Source organism: Oryx dammah, unplaced genomic scaffold, assembly GCF_014754425.2.
Source record: "Oryx dammah isolate SB20612 unplaced genomic scaffold, SCBI_Odam_1.1 HiC_scaffold_18, whole genome shotgun sequence".
NCBI classification, from domain to species: Eukaryota; Metazoa; Chordata; class Mammalia; order Artiodactyla; family Bovidae; genus Oryx; species Oryx dammah.
In genome coordinates this window covers 29,907,234-29,920,983 of record NW_024070202.1, presented here as the reverse complement: position 1 = coordinate 29,920,983, position 13,750 = coordinate 29,907,234, and the positions used below count along the sequence as shown (strand labels likewise).

Sequence of the window (13,750 nt, the reverse complement as noted above, 5' to 3'; positions counted from 1 at the left end):
CAAACCAAAACTCCATCTTTCAAGAGTACACTGTGCCTCCAATCTAGGAAATGGGTATACACATTGGTAGTATTGCCAAAGACTTAACATGGAAAGAGATATTAAGGATATACTGATGCAGGGATATATATATTTTGCCCTTGACAAAGGGCACTGATTTCAAAACCAGGCTGTAAATAGATTAATATCTTGTAAAGAGATTAATATTCACACTATAACAGTGATAAACTATAACTTGTGTAAATAATCTGTTCTAAAAAATTGAAACAGATTGACATAATATATAAACATATACATTAGCAGACATTTTAATATTTGGTTATTCAGAACCTTATAAAAATAAATTTGGAATGACTGACATACAATAGTCACATAACAGCTTGAATGTTTACTGCTTTAGGATTTCTCCATTCTGTTCTAGTGAAATTAACTGAAACACATTTATCTGGGAATTTAAAATACACAAGATTTTTCCAGCATTCAATGTATAGTGGCATAAAACTTTATCCATGCTAGTATTCGAAACTGCATTAGATTCTAAACGAAAGGAATATTTTTAGATATTAGTAAAACATTAAAACCAGACTTCATTGTAGTCAAATTACTTGAAGATAGAAAGCTGGTTAATGATGAACAAAATCAAAAGTATTTGTGGCATATAATTTTCTTTCTTATCTGGGGACACATAAATAAATAGAACTGCCTTCTTTTTATACAATCTCAGTAAAATATCTTCACATTCTTGCTTTCAGTCAACACTGCATTAGCCATCTTACCTACCCTAGAAAATATGGCTGCTGAAGCAATTATAAGAGGGGACGTGGACAGAGTCACCAGTGTGAGTTTCCATCCCTTCATCAAACCAATTGCCAGGCCAACAGAAAAAGTAGACATGTTTTGAAACAACAGAGCAATCTTGTCTCCAATACCATCATTGATTTTGTTGATGTCACTGAAACAGGAAAACACATGAAATTAAGTCATTTATGAGTTGAGTTCATCGCTCAGTCGTGTCCGACTCTGCGACCCCATGGACTGTAGCCTACCAGGGTCCTCCCTCCATGGGATTCTCCAGGCAAGAGTACTGGAGTGGGGTGCCATTGCCTTCTCCAGAAGTCATTTATACATCCTGTATAAGAACAAAGTTGATACACTGCACATCCATTCTCTTACTCAGTCATGCGAGTATTAAGTTCACCGATGTCACAGCTGTCAAACCAGCTGATGTCCTGAGCCAAAACTGAATGAAAAAACTGTTTTCGAATTCTCTTGGTCTGCCGTGCTGCAGTCATGACCCAAAACGAAATCTGTATGTAGCCAAAAATCAAGGCAGTAACTCCTATTCCAACATAATACAAGGTTAACCTGAAAAAAAGATTATTGGAAATTTTAGTGAGACTGAAGTACACCTTTTTTTCCTTTGTTACCAAAAAATGAAATTTGTCATATTTGACTAAGAGAGTTTGTTCTAAAGCACATAATTAAAAATAAACCACCATCAGAAAGACTGAGTATGCTGATAGAGGAATCTAGGTTACCCTTGTATGACATCCAGAATATATCTCTCTTATATTCTTAGCATAGATTAGTATTTCAAAATATGTTTGTTAGTTATAACTTCTTTCCATATTTTTAATACTTTCATTTGAAAGTGCTACATTGATGTAATTATTTTAGTTGTATGTGGAAAAGGCAGAGTAAAGAAATGATAGTAGTCAAAAGCATTTTATAAAATGCTTTAAATATATTTTTTAAATGCTTTATATATATAAAATGCTTTAAATTTTATAAAATGCTTTAAATATATACATAAAATGCTTTATATATATATAATGCTTTATATATATATATACCATTAAATCAAAAATTATCCAACTTAAATAATTTACCCTGAGGAAATATGTACAAAGATTAATCTAGATGAATGTTTATTGCAGCATTAATACATAAAATTGTAAACATTCTAAATATCTAACAGTAGGAGTCAGATAAGAAATGTATTCATTTCATGCCAAAATCTATGGGACACAACAAGTTCAGTACTAAGGAGAAGTTCACAGCAGGCCTATAAATAAGAAAAATCTCAAATAAATAATCTAACTTAACACCTCATGTAACTAGAAAAAGAAAAAGAAATGAAGCTCGAAGACAGTGGCGAGCAGAAATAAATGAAACAGAGACTAAAAACAACAGAAAATATCAATGAAACTAAAAGCTGGTTCTTTGAAAAGATAAAACTGACAGACCTTTAGCTGAACTTACTAAGAAAAAAGAAAAGGCTTAGATAAAATCAGAAACAAAGGAGGAGAAATTACAACAGATACCAAAGAAATACAAAGGAATATAAGAGAATATAATGAACAGTTATTTGCCAACAAGTTGGACAAACTAGAAGAAATAGATTGCTTCTTAGAATCAGCCAAGCTTTCAAATAAACAAATGGGATGACATCAAACCAAAAAGTTTTGCACAACAAAGGAAATTATCAACAAAATAGAAAGACAACTTACTGAATGGGAGAAGATATTTATAAGTCATATATCTAATATTATATATATATCAGGAGATGCAGGTTCAATCCCTGAGTTGGGAAGATCTCTGGAGGAGACAGCAACCCATTCCAATATTCTTGCCTGGGAAATCCCAAGGACAGATGAGCCTGGCAGACTACAGTCCATGGAGTCCCAAAAGAGTTGGACAGGACTTAGCGACTAACAAAAAAGTGAGTCAGGAGAGTTAGTGAAAATAAAAAGAGTGATTTTTCCTTTGAGGAGATATAATGGCTGGGATCCAAGATATATAAAAATTAATGAAAATCAACAAGGAAAAAACAGACAATCCAAATAAAAAATGGGCTGAGGATCGGGAGAGACATTTTTCCAAAGAAAGCATACAGATGGCCAAGAGACACATGAAAATATGTTTAATATCACTTATCATCAGGGAAATGCAAATCAAAACCACAATGAGATATCACTTCACACCTGTTAAAATGGCTATTATCACAAAGACAGGAAATAACAAGTGTTGGCGAGGATGTGGAGTAAAGAGAATCCTTGTGCACTGTTGCTGGGAATTTAAATTGGTGAAGCCACTATGGAAAACAGTATGGAGATTCCTCAAAAAATTAAGAATGGAACTATCATATGATCCAGATATTCCACTCTGGGAATATAATTTGTCTGAAGAATATAAAACCAATAATTTGAAAAGACATATGGTCCTCTACATTCATCACAGTATTATTTACAATAGCCAAGAAATGAAAACAACCTAAGTGCCACTGATGGATCAATGGCCATATATATCAGGAGATGCAGGTTCAATCCCTGGGTCAGGAAGATCCCTGAAGAAGGAAATGGCAACCCACTCCAATATTGGACAGGACTTAGCAACTAACAAAAAGGTGAGTCAGGAGAGTTAGTGAAGACAAAAAGAATGATTAAGAAAATTTCCTTTGAGGAAATGATATAATGGCTGGGATTCAAAAGAAGAAATGGAACTAGCCATAAAAAAAGCAAGAAAAGCATTGCAGGAACAGAGAAGAGCAAGTAATACATTCAGAGGCAGGAAAGAGCTTACCATATTCCCAGAACAAAAGAAGTCCAAAGTGGTATGAAATCATGAGGCTGGAGAATTTGGCATGTCATAGGGCTCTTAGCTATGGTGCACTGCACAAGTTTTATTCCAAGAGATAAGAAGACCATTTAAACATACAATGTCCTTATCTATTCAACTTTTAAAGATTACTCTGGATCCTCTCTGGAGAATGGATGAAGGCAACAACAAAAGAAAAAGAAGAAAAAAAAAAAAGACAGTTTAGATAGGAGGCAATTGCAATGGTCACAGTAAGAAAGATGGAGGCTTGGATGTAGATGGTGGAAGCTGATTGCAAAGGGGTAGACAGATTCTAGTTATATTTTCGAAAAACAACAACAAACAAGAATTGCCAGTGTACTGGATGTGAGGAAAGCAGGAAAGGAAGAAAGCAAGCATAACTGCTTAGATTTTGTCTTGAGCAACTGAGTGAATGGAGTGCCATTTACATATGTGGGCAGCTGACAGAGGAACAGATTTGCAGGAGATATTAAGTGTTCTGATTTAGACATAAGTCTGACATGACCATTAAACATCAAAGTGGATACCAAACAACAAGTTGAAAATGAGAAGCTGAAGTGCTGGAGAGGGGTATTGGCTGGAGATGAAAATTTGAGTCAACAGCTCTAGATGGCAATTAAAGTAGTGGCTGAGATCACCCACAGAGACAGAGAATAAAGTGTAGATATCAATAAAAAAAGAGAATAAGGCCAAGGACTGAGCTCAAGTACTCTCCAAACATGGTACAGTTTAAGAAGACAAAGAACCAGTAAAGAAAGCTTGAGAAATGGCCAGTGAGGTAATTGGAAAGCCAAGATAGTAAAGTACCAAGAAAAGCACAAAGAAATGTACACTTGAGTCGCATTATTCCCAGATTCTCTGTTGGCAAATGTGCCCGTTCAATAAAATTTACTTGTAACCCAAAAATCAGTTATTGCTGTTTTCATTGTTATTTATGGACATGTGCAGAGTGGCAAAAATTTTTAGTCACCCAACATAGATAGATGTTCCCAGCTGAGGCTGAACAAGGCAACACCCTGCTTCTCTATTTTAGCTCTCATTGTTTTTTTTTTGTTGTTTTTCAGTCACTAAGTTGTGTCTGACTCTTTGTGACTCCATGCACTGCTGCACACCAGGCTTCCCTGTCCTTCAGTGTCATTTTTGTGATCTAGGTAGTGGCAAATTGTTCTCATTTTTGTGTTTTTTTTGTTGTTGTTGTTGATGATTTCACTGTTTAAAATAACTCCCAAGAAGCAAGTTGAAGTCCTGTCTAGTGTTCCTAAGTGCCGGAAGCTGTGAAGTCCTCTATGGCACATGAAAATACATGTGAAAGGCAAGTGTCATTCAGACACGAATTACTGTGCTGTTGACCATGAGTTCAATATTAATTGATTAATGAAAATGTTGTGACTGGAGGTTCACAGAAACCTAGAAGTAATGGTTCAGTATTGGTATTTCGGTGTTCATGATGACTTTAATAGAAGATAATTATTACAATAATGAGAAATGACTGTTTTCTTATAGGAGGGACTGCCCAAGGACACCATAGAACGCTATAGGTTTAATAGAAATCTTATTGAACTTTTTATAATGTTGTGGGGAAAATGTTTACAATATCGTAAGAGGAAAAAGGGTTAAGAAAACCAGATGCAAAGAAGAAATGGAAGACTTGTACACTGAAAACTATAAAACATTGTTGGGAGAAATTAAAGATCTGAATAAATGGATTGGAGGGCTCAGTGTTGATAAGATGATGAGCTCCCCAGATTGATCTATAGATTCAATTAACCCCTGTCAAAAATCTCAGCAGGCTATTCTGCAGATTTTGAAAGACAATCCCAAAATAGATGTAGAAATGTATGTAGAGATGAGATGTCTAAAGAGAATAAAGCTGGAGGATTTTCATTACCTGATTTTAAAAAATTTATTTATTTAAACTCTAAATCTACAGTATTCAAGGCAGTGTGATACCAACATGTGCTGTATTTAGTCGTTTGGTCCTGTCCAACTCTTTGCGACCCCATGGACTGCAGCCCACCATGCTCCTCTGTCCATGGAATTCTCCAGGCAAGAATACTGGAGTGGGTCGCCATGCCTTCCTCCAGGGGATCTCCCCAACCCAGGGATCTAACCCAGGTCTTCTGCACTGCAGGGGATTCTTTACTGTCTGAGCCACAAGGGAAGCCCGAGAGTAGTATAAGGATAACCATATCAATAAATGTGACAAAAATGAGAGAACAGAAACCCTTACATTTGTGGGCATTTGATTTTTAGCAAAAGTGCCAAGGCAATTCAATGTGGAAAAAAAGTTTTTCTAAGAAACAGTCTTGGGACAAATGAATAGCCACATGCAAAAAAGAAGTTAGACCCTTACCTCACAATAGTCACAAAAATAAACTCAAAATGGATCAAAAACCTAAGGATGAGCTTAAATGTTGAAATTTCTAGAAGAAAATATAGAAGAGAATTTTCATGATCCTATGCAAAGAATTCCTAAATCCAAAAGGGAAATTCATAAACAAAAAACTTGATAAACTATACCTAATCAAAATTTAAAACTTTTCTGCCTCAAAAGGAATCTTTAAGAAAATGAGAAAATGAGCCACACACAGGAGAAAATATATGTCAGTCATATATCTGACAAAGAACTCATATCTAGAATTTATAAAGAACTCTTACAATTCAATATTTAAGACAAACACAACAACATAGGCAAAATATTTGAATATGTATTTTACCAAAGAAATACATGAATGCTTAAAAAGTAAATGAAAAAAAATACTCATTATTAGTCACTAGGGAGATGCAAATTAAAGTCACAACACCACACCACTTCATACCTACAAAATAGCTATAATAAAAAAGACAATAACAAGTGTTGGTGAAGCTGCGGAGAAACTGAAACACACATTGTTGGTGGGAAAGTAAAATGGTGTCTCCACTTTGGAAAACAGTTTGGCAGTTTCTTAAAAAGTTAAATGTGAACTTACCATATGACCCAGCAATTCCACTCCTAAGTATCTACCCAAGAGAAATAAAAACATATGTCCACACAGAAACTTACATATTAATGTTCATAGAAACATTATTTTTAAATTGTACATGAAAAAAAAGAAAACGGAAACAGTCCTAAAGTCCATTATCTGGTGAACAGACAAACAAAATGTGATATATCCTTGCAGTGGATTACTACTAAGCAATGAAAAGAAATAAACTACTAATACATATTATAATATGGACGAACCTCAAAAACATTACATTTAATAAAAGAAGCTAGGTGGGAAATCCTATATACTGTATGTCTCTAAGCATATGCAATGTCTGAATTATGCAAATCGTTAAAGAGAGCAGAGAAGTATTTGCCTGGGGGTATGGATGTGAGAATTGGACTGTGAAGAAAGCTGAGTGCCCAAGAATTGATGCTTTTGAACTGTGGTGTTGGAGAAGACTCTTGAGAGTCCCTTGGACTGCAAGGAGATCCAACCAGTCCATTCTAAAGGAGATCAGCCCTGCGATTTCTTTGGAAGGAATGATGCTAAAGCTGAAACTCCAGTACTTTGGCCACCTCATGCAAAGAGTTGACTCATTGGAAAAGACTCTGATGCTGGGAGGGATTGGGGGCAGGAGGAAAAGAGGACGACAGAGGATGAGATGGCTGGATGGTGTCACTGACTCGAGGGACGTGAGTTTGAGTGAACCCCGGGAGTTGGTGATGGACAGGGAGGCCTGGCGTGCTACGATTCATGGGGTCGCAAAGATTCGGACACCACTGAGCGACTGATCTGAACTGAACTGAAGGGTGGAAATGGGAACTGATTACAAAGGAGGAATCTTATTTTCAGAACAATTGTCTAATTAGTAAGACAAAAGCACAGACAACATTAAAACATTAAAATTACATAAAGCTATGAGTGATTCTCTTTGTAAAATGACTGAGGTAGAATAAAATTCTTCAGTTCCTGATTATCACAGAGGTAAGAGGCACAACCTTATCCCTACCAAAAGAGTTCTATAAAAAACTGTTTCCCGGATAGCTGTTCATCAAAACATTAGCTCAGCAGGATGTTTAGTTTCCATAATTAAAGAGGTTTGGAAAACTTGGGTTAAACTGAGCCTTAACTATGCTTACTGTCCAAAGTGTCCAACAAGGGTGTCATATACAGTGTTTTCTAAACCAATTTGACTGTGGAACTATTATTCATTGCATACCTCAAATATTTCCAAACTGATACACTAGTTTGAGAAACAATATCATAACAAATACTATATTATAAATGTTAGGAATATTTCCTCATAAATTTTGTAATCTCTTAATAACTGTGCATAGACTATCTTACTTTAGCCCTTTTATTATCTGTTTTTTAAATAGATGTCCCTAATTTTAAAGGTTCCAAACTTTTTTGGTAAGAAATGTTCCCTCAAAGAAAGATGAGACTGCAGCAAAGCAAAACTTTAGGCAGTACTATTCATATTTAGTTGCAGAACAGCACAGCCCAACTGAATGTTCTGTGATGAAGAAAATGTTCCATATTGATGCTGTACAATATGGCAGCCAGCCTTACATGACTTGGGAGCACTTGGCATGTGACTGAGGATGAGGAACTGATTTTTAAATTCTATTTAATTTTAATTAATTGAAGATTATGGAGCCACAGTCACATGAGGTTGTGGCTAACAGCGTGGAAGATCAAGAATTATGGCCTAGACAGTGCCACTGCAATGTCTTAGGGTTATATAACATGGAGGCGTCACTACTGGGGGAAAAGAATAAGAGATCCCCTAGGTCTGATAAGGGCTTCCCTGGTAGCTCAGATGGTAAAGAATCTGCCTGCAATGTAGGAGACCCAGGCTTGATCTCTGGGTCAGGAAGATCCCCTGGAGAAGGGAATGGCAACATACTCCAGCATTCTTGTGTGGAGAATCCTGTGGACAGAGGAGCCTGGTAAGCTACAGTCATGGGTTGCAAAGAGTCCAACACGACTGAGCAATTAACACGTTTACTTTCACTTTAGGTCTGATAAGACAGATAGTTTTAGAGACACTACTGAAATCCAGTGAATATACCCAGTAAGATTGCATTTCTCTAATAAACTCAACACATGTGACAGAGGAAAGCATATTGCTTAAGACACAAGCCTACAAAAACAAAATGTCCTTATAAGTTATCTATTTCAGAATTTACAATTTTTAATCTGAATACAATTTTACTATAAATATTCTGAGACTAGAGATCTCTTCAAGAAAATTAGAGATACCAAGAGAATAGATTATGCAAAGATGTGCTCAATAAAGGACAGAAATGGTATGGACCTAACAGAAGCAGAAGATATTAAGAAGAGGTGGCAAGAATACACAGAACAACTGTACAAAAAAGATCTTCACGACCAAGATAATCACGATGGTGTGATCAGTCATCTAGAGCCAGACATCCTAGAATGTGAAGTCAAGTGGGCCTTAGGAAGCATCACTACGAACAAAGCTAGTGGAGGTGATGGAATTCCAGTTGAGCTATTTCAAATCCTGAAAGATGAAGCTATGAAAGTGCTGCACTCAATATGCTAGCAAATCTGGAAAACTTAGCAGTGGCCACAGGACTGGAAAGGGTCAGTTTTCATTCCAATCCCAAAGAAAGGCAATGCCAAAGAATGCTCACACTACCGCACAATTGCACTCATCTCATACGCTAGTAAAGTAATGCTCAAAATTCTCCAAGCCAGGCTTCAGCAATACATGAACCGTGAACTTCCTGATGTTCAAGCTGGTTTTAGAAAAGGCAGAGGAACCAGAGATCAAATTGCCAACATCTGCTGAATCATGGAAAAAGCAAGAGAGTTCCAGAAAAACATCTATTTCTGCTTTATTGACTATGCCAAAGCCTTTGACTATGTGGATCACAATAAACTGTGGAAAATTCTTAAAGAGATGGGAATACCAGACCACCTGATCTGCCTCCTGAGAAATCTGCATTCAGGTCAGGAAGCAACAGTTAGAACTGGACATGGAACAACAGACTGGTTCCAAATTAAGAAAGGAATACGTCAAGGCTGTATATTCTCACCTTGCTTATTTAACTTATATGCAGAGTACATCATGAGAAATGCTGCACTGGATGAAGCACAAGCTGGAATCAAGATTGCTGGGAGAAATATCAATAACCTCAGATACGCAAATAACACCACCCTTATGACAGAAAGTGAAGAAGAACTGAAGAGCCTCTTGATGAAAGTGAAAGTGGAGAGTGAAAAAGTTGGCTTAAAGCTCAACATTTAGAAAACTAAGATCATGGCATCTGGTCTCATCACTTCATGGCAAATAGATGGGGAAACATTGGCTGACTTTATTTATTTGGGCTCCAAAATTACTGCAGATGGTGACTGCAGCCATGAAATTAAAAGACACTTGCTCCTTGGAAGGAAAGTTATGACCAACCTAGATAGCATATTAAAAAGCAGAGACATTATTTGCCAATAATGGTCCATCTAGTCAAGGCTATGGTTTTTCCAGCAGTCATGTATGGATATGAGAGTTGGACTATAAAGAAAGCTGAGCACCAAAGAATTGATGCTTTTGAACTGTGATGTTGAACAAGACTCTTGAGAGTCCCTTGGACTGCAAGGAGATCCAACCAGTCCATCCTAAAGGAGATCAGTCCTGAGTGTTCATTGGAAGGACTGATGTTGAAGCTGAAACTCCAGTACTTTGGCCACTTGATGCGAAGAACTGACTCATTTGAAAAGACCCTGATCCTGGGAAAGTTTGATGGCAGGAGGAGAAGGGGACGACCGAGGATGAGATGGCTGGATGGCAATACCGACTCAATGAACATGAGTTTGAGTAAAGTCCAGGAGTGGTGATGGACAGGGAGGCCTGGTGTGCTGCAATTCATGGGGTCAAAAAGAGTTAGACACGACTGAGTGACAGAACTGAACTGAACTGATAATAATCTGAATAGTTTGTTTCCAAAATTCATCTGAATAAAACTTTACTATTCTTTACTTTTTTTTTTTTACTTAACTATTTGTTGCACATATTTTTGGCTTTTAAAGTTTACTGAGGTGTCACTTTTTCTGTAAGTTTTGTAAGAAAAATAACTTGAAAAAAAGGAAAAATTAGTCATTTAACCTCTAGGATATGTACCTTCAGTTCCAGGAAACAAAGCTGATACAAAAATGCAAATCCCAATACAACATTTCTATTATGACAATTTTGTCAAACTGAAAGCATATGAAGCTATACATCTTTCAAGTAGGCAAAAAAATAATATATAATTATGTTTTATATATCTAATGAAAGAAGAGGACATGTTTACTTTACTTATTTATATGTAATATTAGTAATCAGATAGGTATTTCAGTTTTTTACATACAAAGCAGCATGCAATGAATATGATATTAACATTTCATTTGTACTCACACAATCATATCTTCATTCACCTTCTCTTGAGACTGAGTACAGTTCCGATAATTTGCTGTAAAAAAGTTTTTCAAATTATAAAGGATATTAATCAATTTATAATTGGCCATGATGTGTTATATACATAGTCCTCCAAACAAAACATAACACCTTCTCAAGAAAATGTACTTAACACAATAGCTAATGATCATCTTTATTTTCTATTTTTCAAACTAAAATTTGAAATTATTATCTCTGGTCACAAGAAGTACACATGCAACATGAAAAATTACAAGGAAACATTAACCATGTAGCTCATACCTGGAAATAATTCTTTAGGATAGCTCTGATTTCGGGTAACAGGAATGTAAATAATAGTAACAGAATTTCCTTTCCTTTGAGATTATGCATTTAGAATTCAGTTTGAAATACCCCAGGAAATAATTTAGAAAGTCCAGGAAAAGCAAGAATACCAATGAAAGTTGTAGTAGTTATGGGAAAAATTTAAAAGAAGCTCATTGAAATTTGTTGGGTACAAGAATGGCAACGTCATAAAATAGTATTTAAATAATCCTTGGTTTACTTGTTTCCATGTAAAATTTCTATATATATTCTAAAAAAACCTACATCATACCTTAATTAGTATACCAAGGTTGTAATTTCACCAACAGCACAAAACAGAGGTTGATATCAACTATCATAATTTTCTTTCTTAAAGGGCCATAATATGTGTGTGTGTGTTAGCCGCTCAGTCGTATCCAACTCTTTGCCACTCCATGGACTGTAGCCCACCAGACTCCTCTGTCCTTGGGATTCTCCAGGCAGGAATACTGGAGTGGGTTGCCATTTCCTTCTCTGATCATAATAAACATTTGTAATAAATCAACAGACCTCATGCTCTTCATTTCTTACATAAACATAATAACATCCTATATGATGATGTATATGATCTTTATGTGCATTTTTCCTTTATTCCATTTTTGGAACTTTTTTTAAAGCAGCTTATCACAAATATCAAAGTTTACATAGAAATATTAAACCTCAGTACAAAGTTTTAAGGAAATTTAACTGAATTAACAAAGAGATGGGAGAGGGGTTCAGAATGGGGAACACATGTGCACCCGTGGTGGATTCATGTTGATGTATGGCAAAACCAATACAATACTGTAAAGTAATTAGCCTCCAATTAAAATAAATAAATTTATATTAAAAAAAGAGGTCATGGGATGTAAGGAGTTTATGGAGAAAGGGAACTCTGCATGAGGCTATAATTTACAAGCTCCTCCTCAGAAACACTTGTTTAGACAGAACAAGGTCTTTTATTGAAGCGGAAAGGAGTCTTGTGAATAATGGGGCCAATTTCTTAATTTGGTTTTTGGAGACTTTGTGAAGAAAACTATTTCTGCATTCTGAATGAGAAATGCCTCTAAAGTCAGCTCTATTCCTACAATATATCTTTTGGAAAAAAACAACAACAACAAAGAGAATATATATTGTTTCTAAAAATCGTACCTAGAATCACATAAAAATGGTATAATTTCATTTTGGAGATTATATTAATAGAGGTAGAATGTGAAAAAGTCCAGTGCTGGAATAAAAATGGGCCTCTGATCAATGATAGTTATTAAATATATCTTTAATTGTAGGAGTAAAAAATCCTCCTCTGTTATCCTTCAGAAAACCAATATTAGAAGGCTGAAGATATACTCCTCAATATTTCCACTTCTTTTTAATAATATGTTATACCAATGATAGGATGTGTGCTTAATCTCCCAGTCATGTCCAACTCTTTGTGACCCCATGGACTGTAGCCCACGAGGCTCCTCTGTCCATGGGATTTTCCAGGCAAGAACACTGGCATGGTTGCCATTTTCTCCTCCAGGGGATCTTTCTGACCCAGGAATCGAAACTGCATTTCCTGTATCTCCTAAACTGGCAGGCAGATTCTTTACTGCTGAGCCACCTGGGAATCCCTTTACAAATAAAACCCATTATTTACCTAAATATTTCTCAACCTTTTTATGTATTCATTACATTTGAAAAAACACACAATGAAACCCTGAGTAACACGGCTCAAACAAAAACAAAATTAAAATTCAGCAATATCAGTCAGATACTCATGACTACAGGTTCAATCCCTGAATTGGGAAGATCCCCTGGAGAAGGGAACAGCTTGGACTGCAAGGAGATCCAACCAGTCCATTCTGAAGGAGATCAGCCCTGGGATTTCTTTGGAAGGACTGATGCTAAAGCTGAAGCTACAGTACTTTGGCCACCTCACACGAAGAGTTGACTCATTGGAAAAGACTCTGATGCTGGGAGGGATTGGGGGCAGGAGGAGAAGGGGACGACAGAGGATGAGATGGCTGGATGGCATCATCGACTCGATGGACGTGAGTCTGAGTGAACTCCAGGAGTTGGTGATGGACAGGAAGGCCTGGCGTGCTGCGATTCACGGGGTTGCAAATAGTCGGACACGACTGAGTGACTGAACTAACTAACCCACTCCAGTGTTCTGGCCTGGAGAATTCCATGGGCTGTATACTCCATGGGTTTGCAAAGAGTCAAACAGGACTGAGTGACTTTCACTTTCACACATGACTACCCTATCTAAATTTAACAAAGTAATCATTTACAGAGCAGATCTAAGACTGAAGCTACTTAGCACATATGCATGCAACCGAAGGAGTACTCGCAAAGAGATTGCCTTAAGTTGCTAAGTTTGACCTTACTCCTTCCCTTTTTTTCCCCTCCTTCCTTC

The 13,750-nt window shown here is 36.4% G+C and overlaps 1 protein-coding gene across 1 annotated transcript in view; it reads right to left on the bottom strand.

Annotated features, from left to right (window-relative positions):
• ABCB5 (ATP binding cassette subfamily B member 5) overlaps positions 1–13,750 on the bottom strand; it is a 114,531-nt gene that overhangs the window by 97,478 nt on the left and 3,303 nt on the right. The window contains exons 4-6 of the mRNA XM_040260634.1: positions 11,011–11,065; positions 1,174–1,365; positions 781–952 (exon numbers count right to left, since the gene is read on the bottom strand). Coding sequence (XP_040116568.1) covers positions 781–952; positions 1,174–1,365; positions 11,011–11,065 — 419 coding nt within the window. The remainder of the gene's footprint in view (positions 1–780; positions 953–1,173; positions 1,366–11,010; positions 11,066–13,750) is intronic.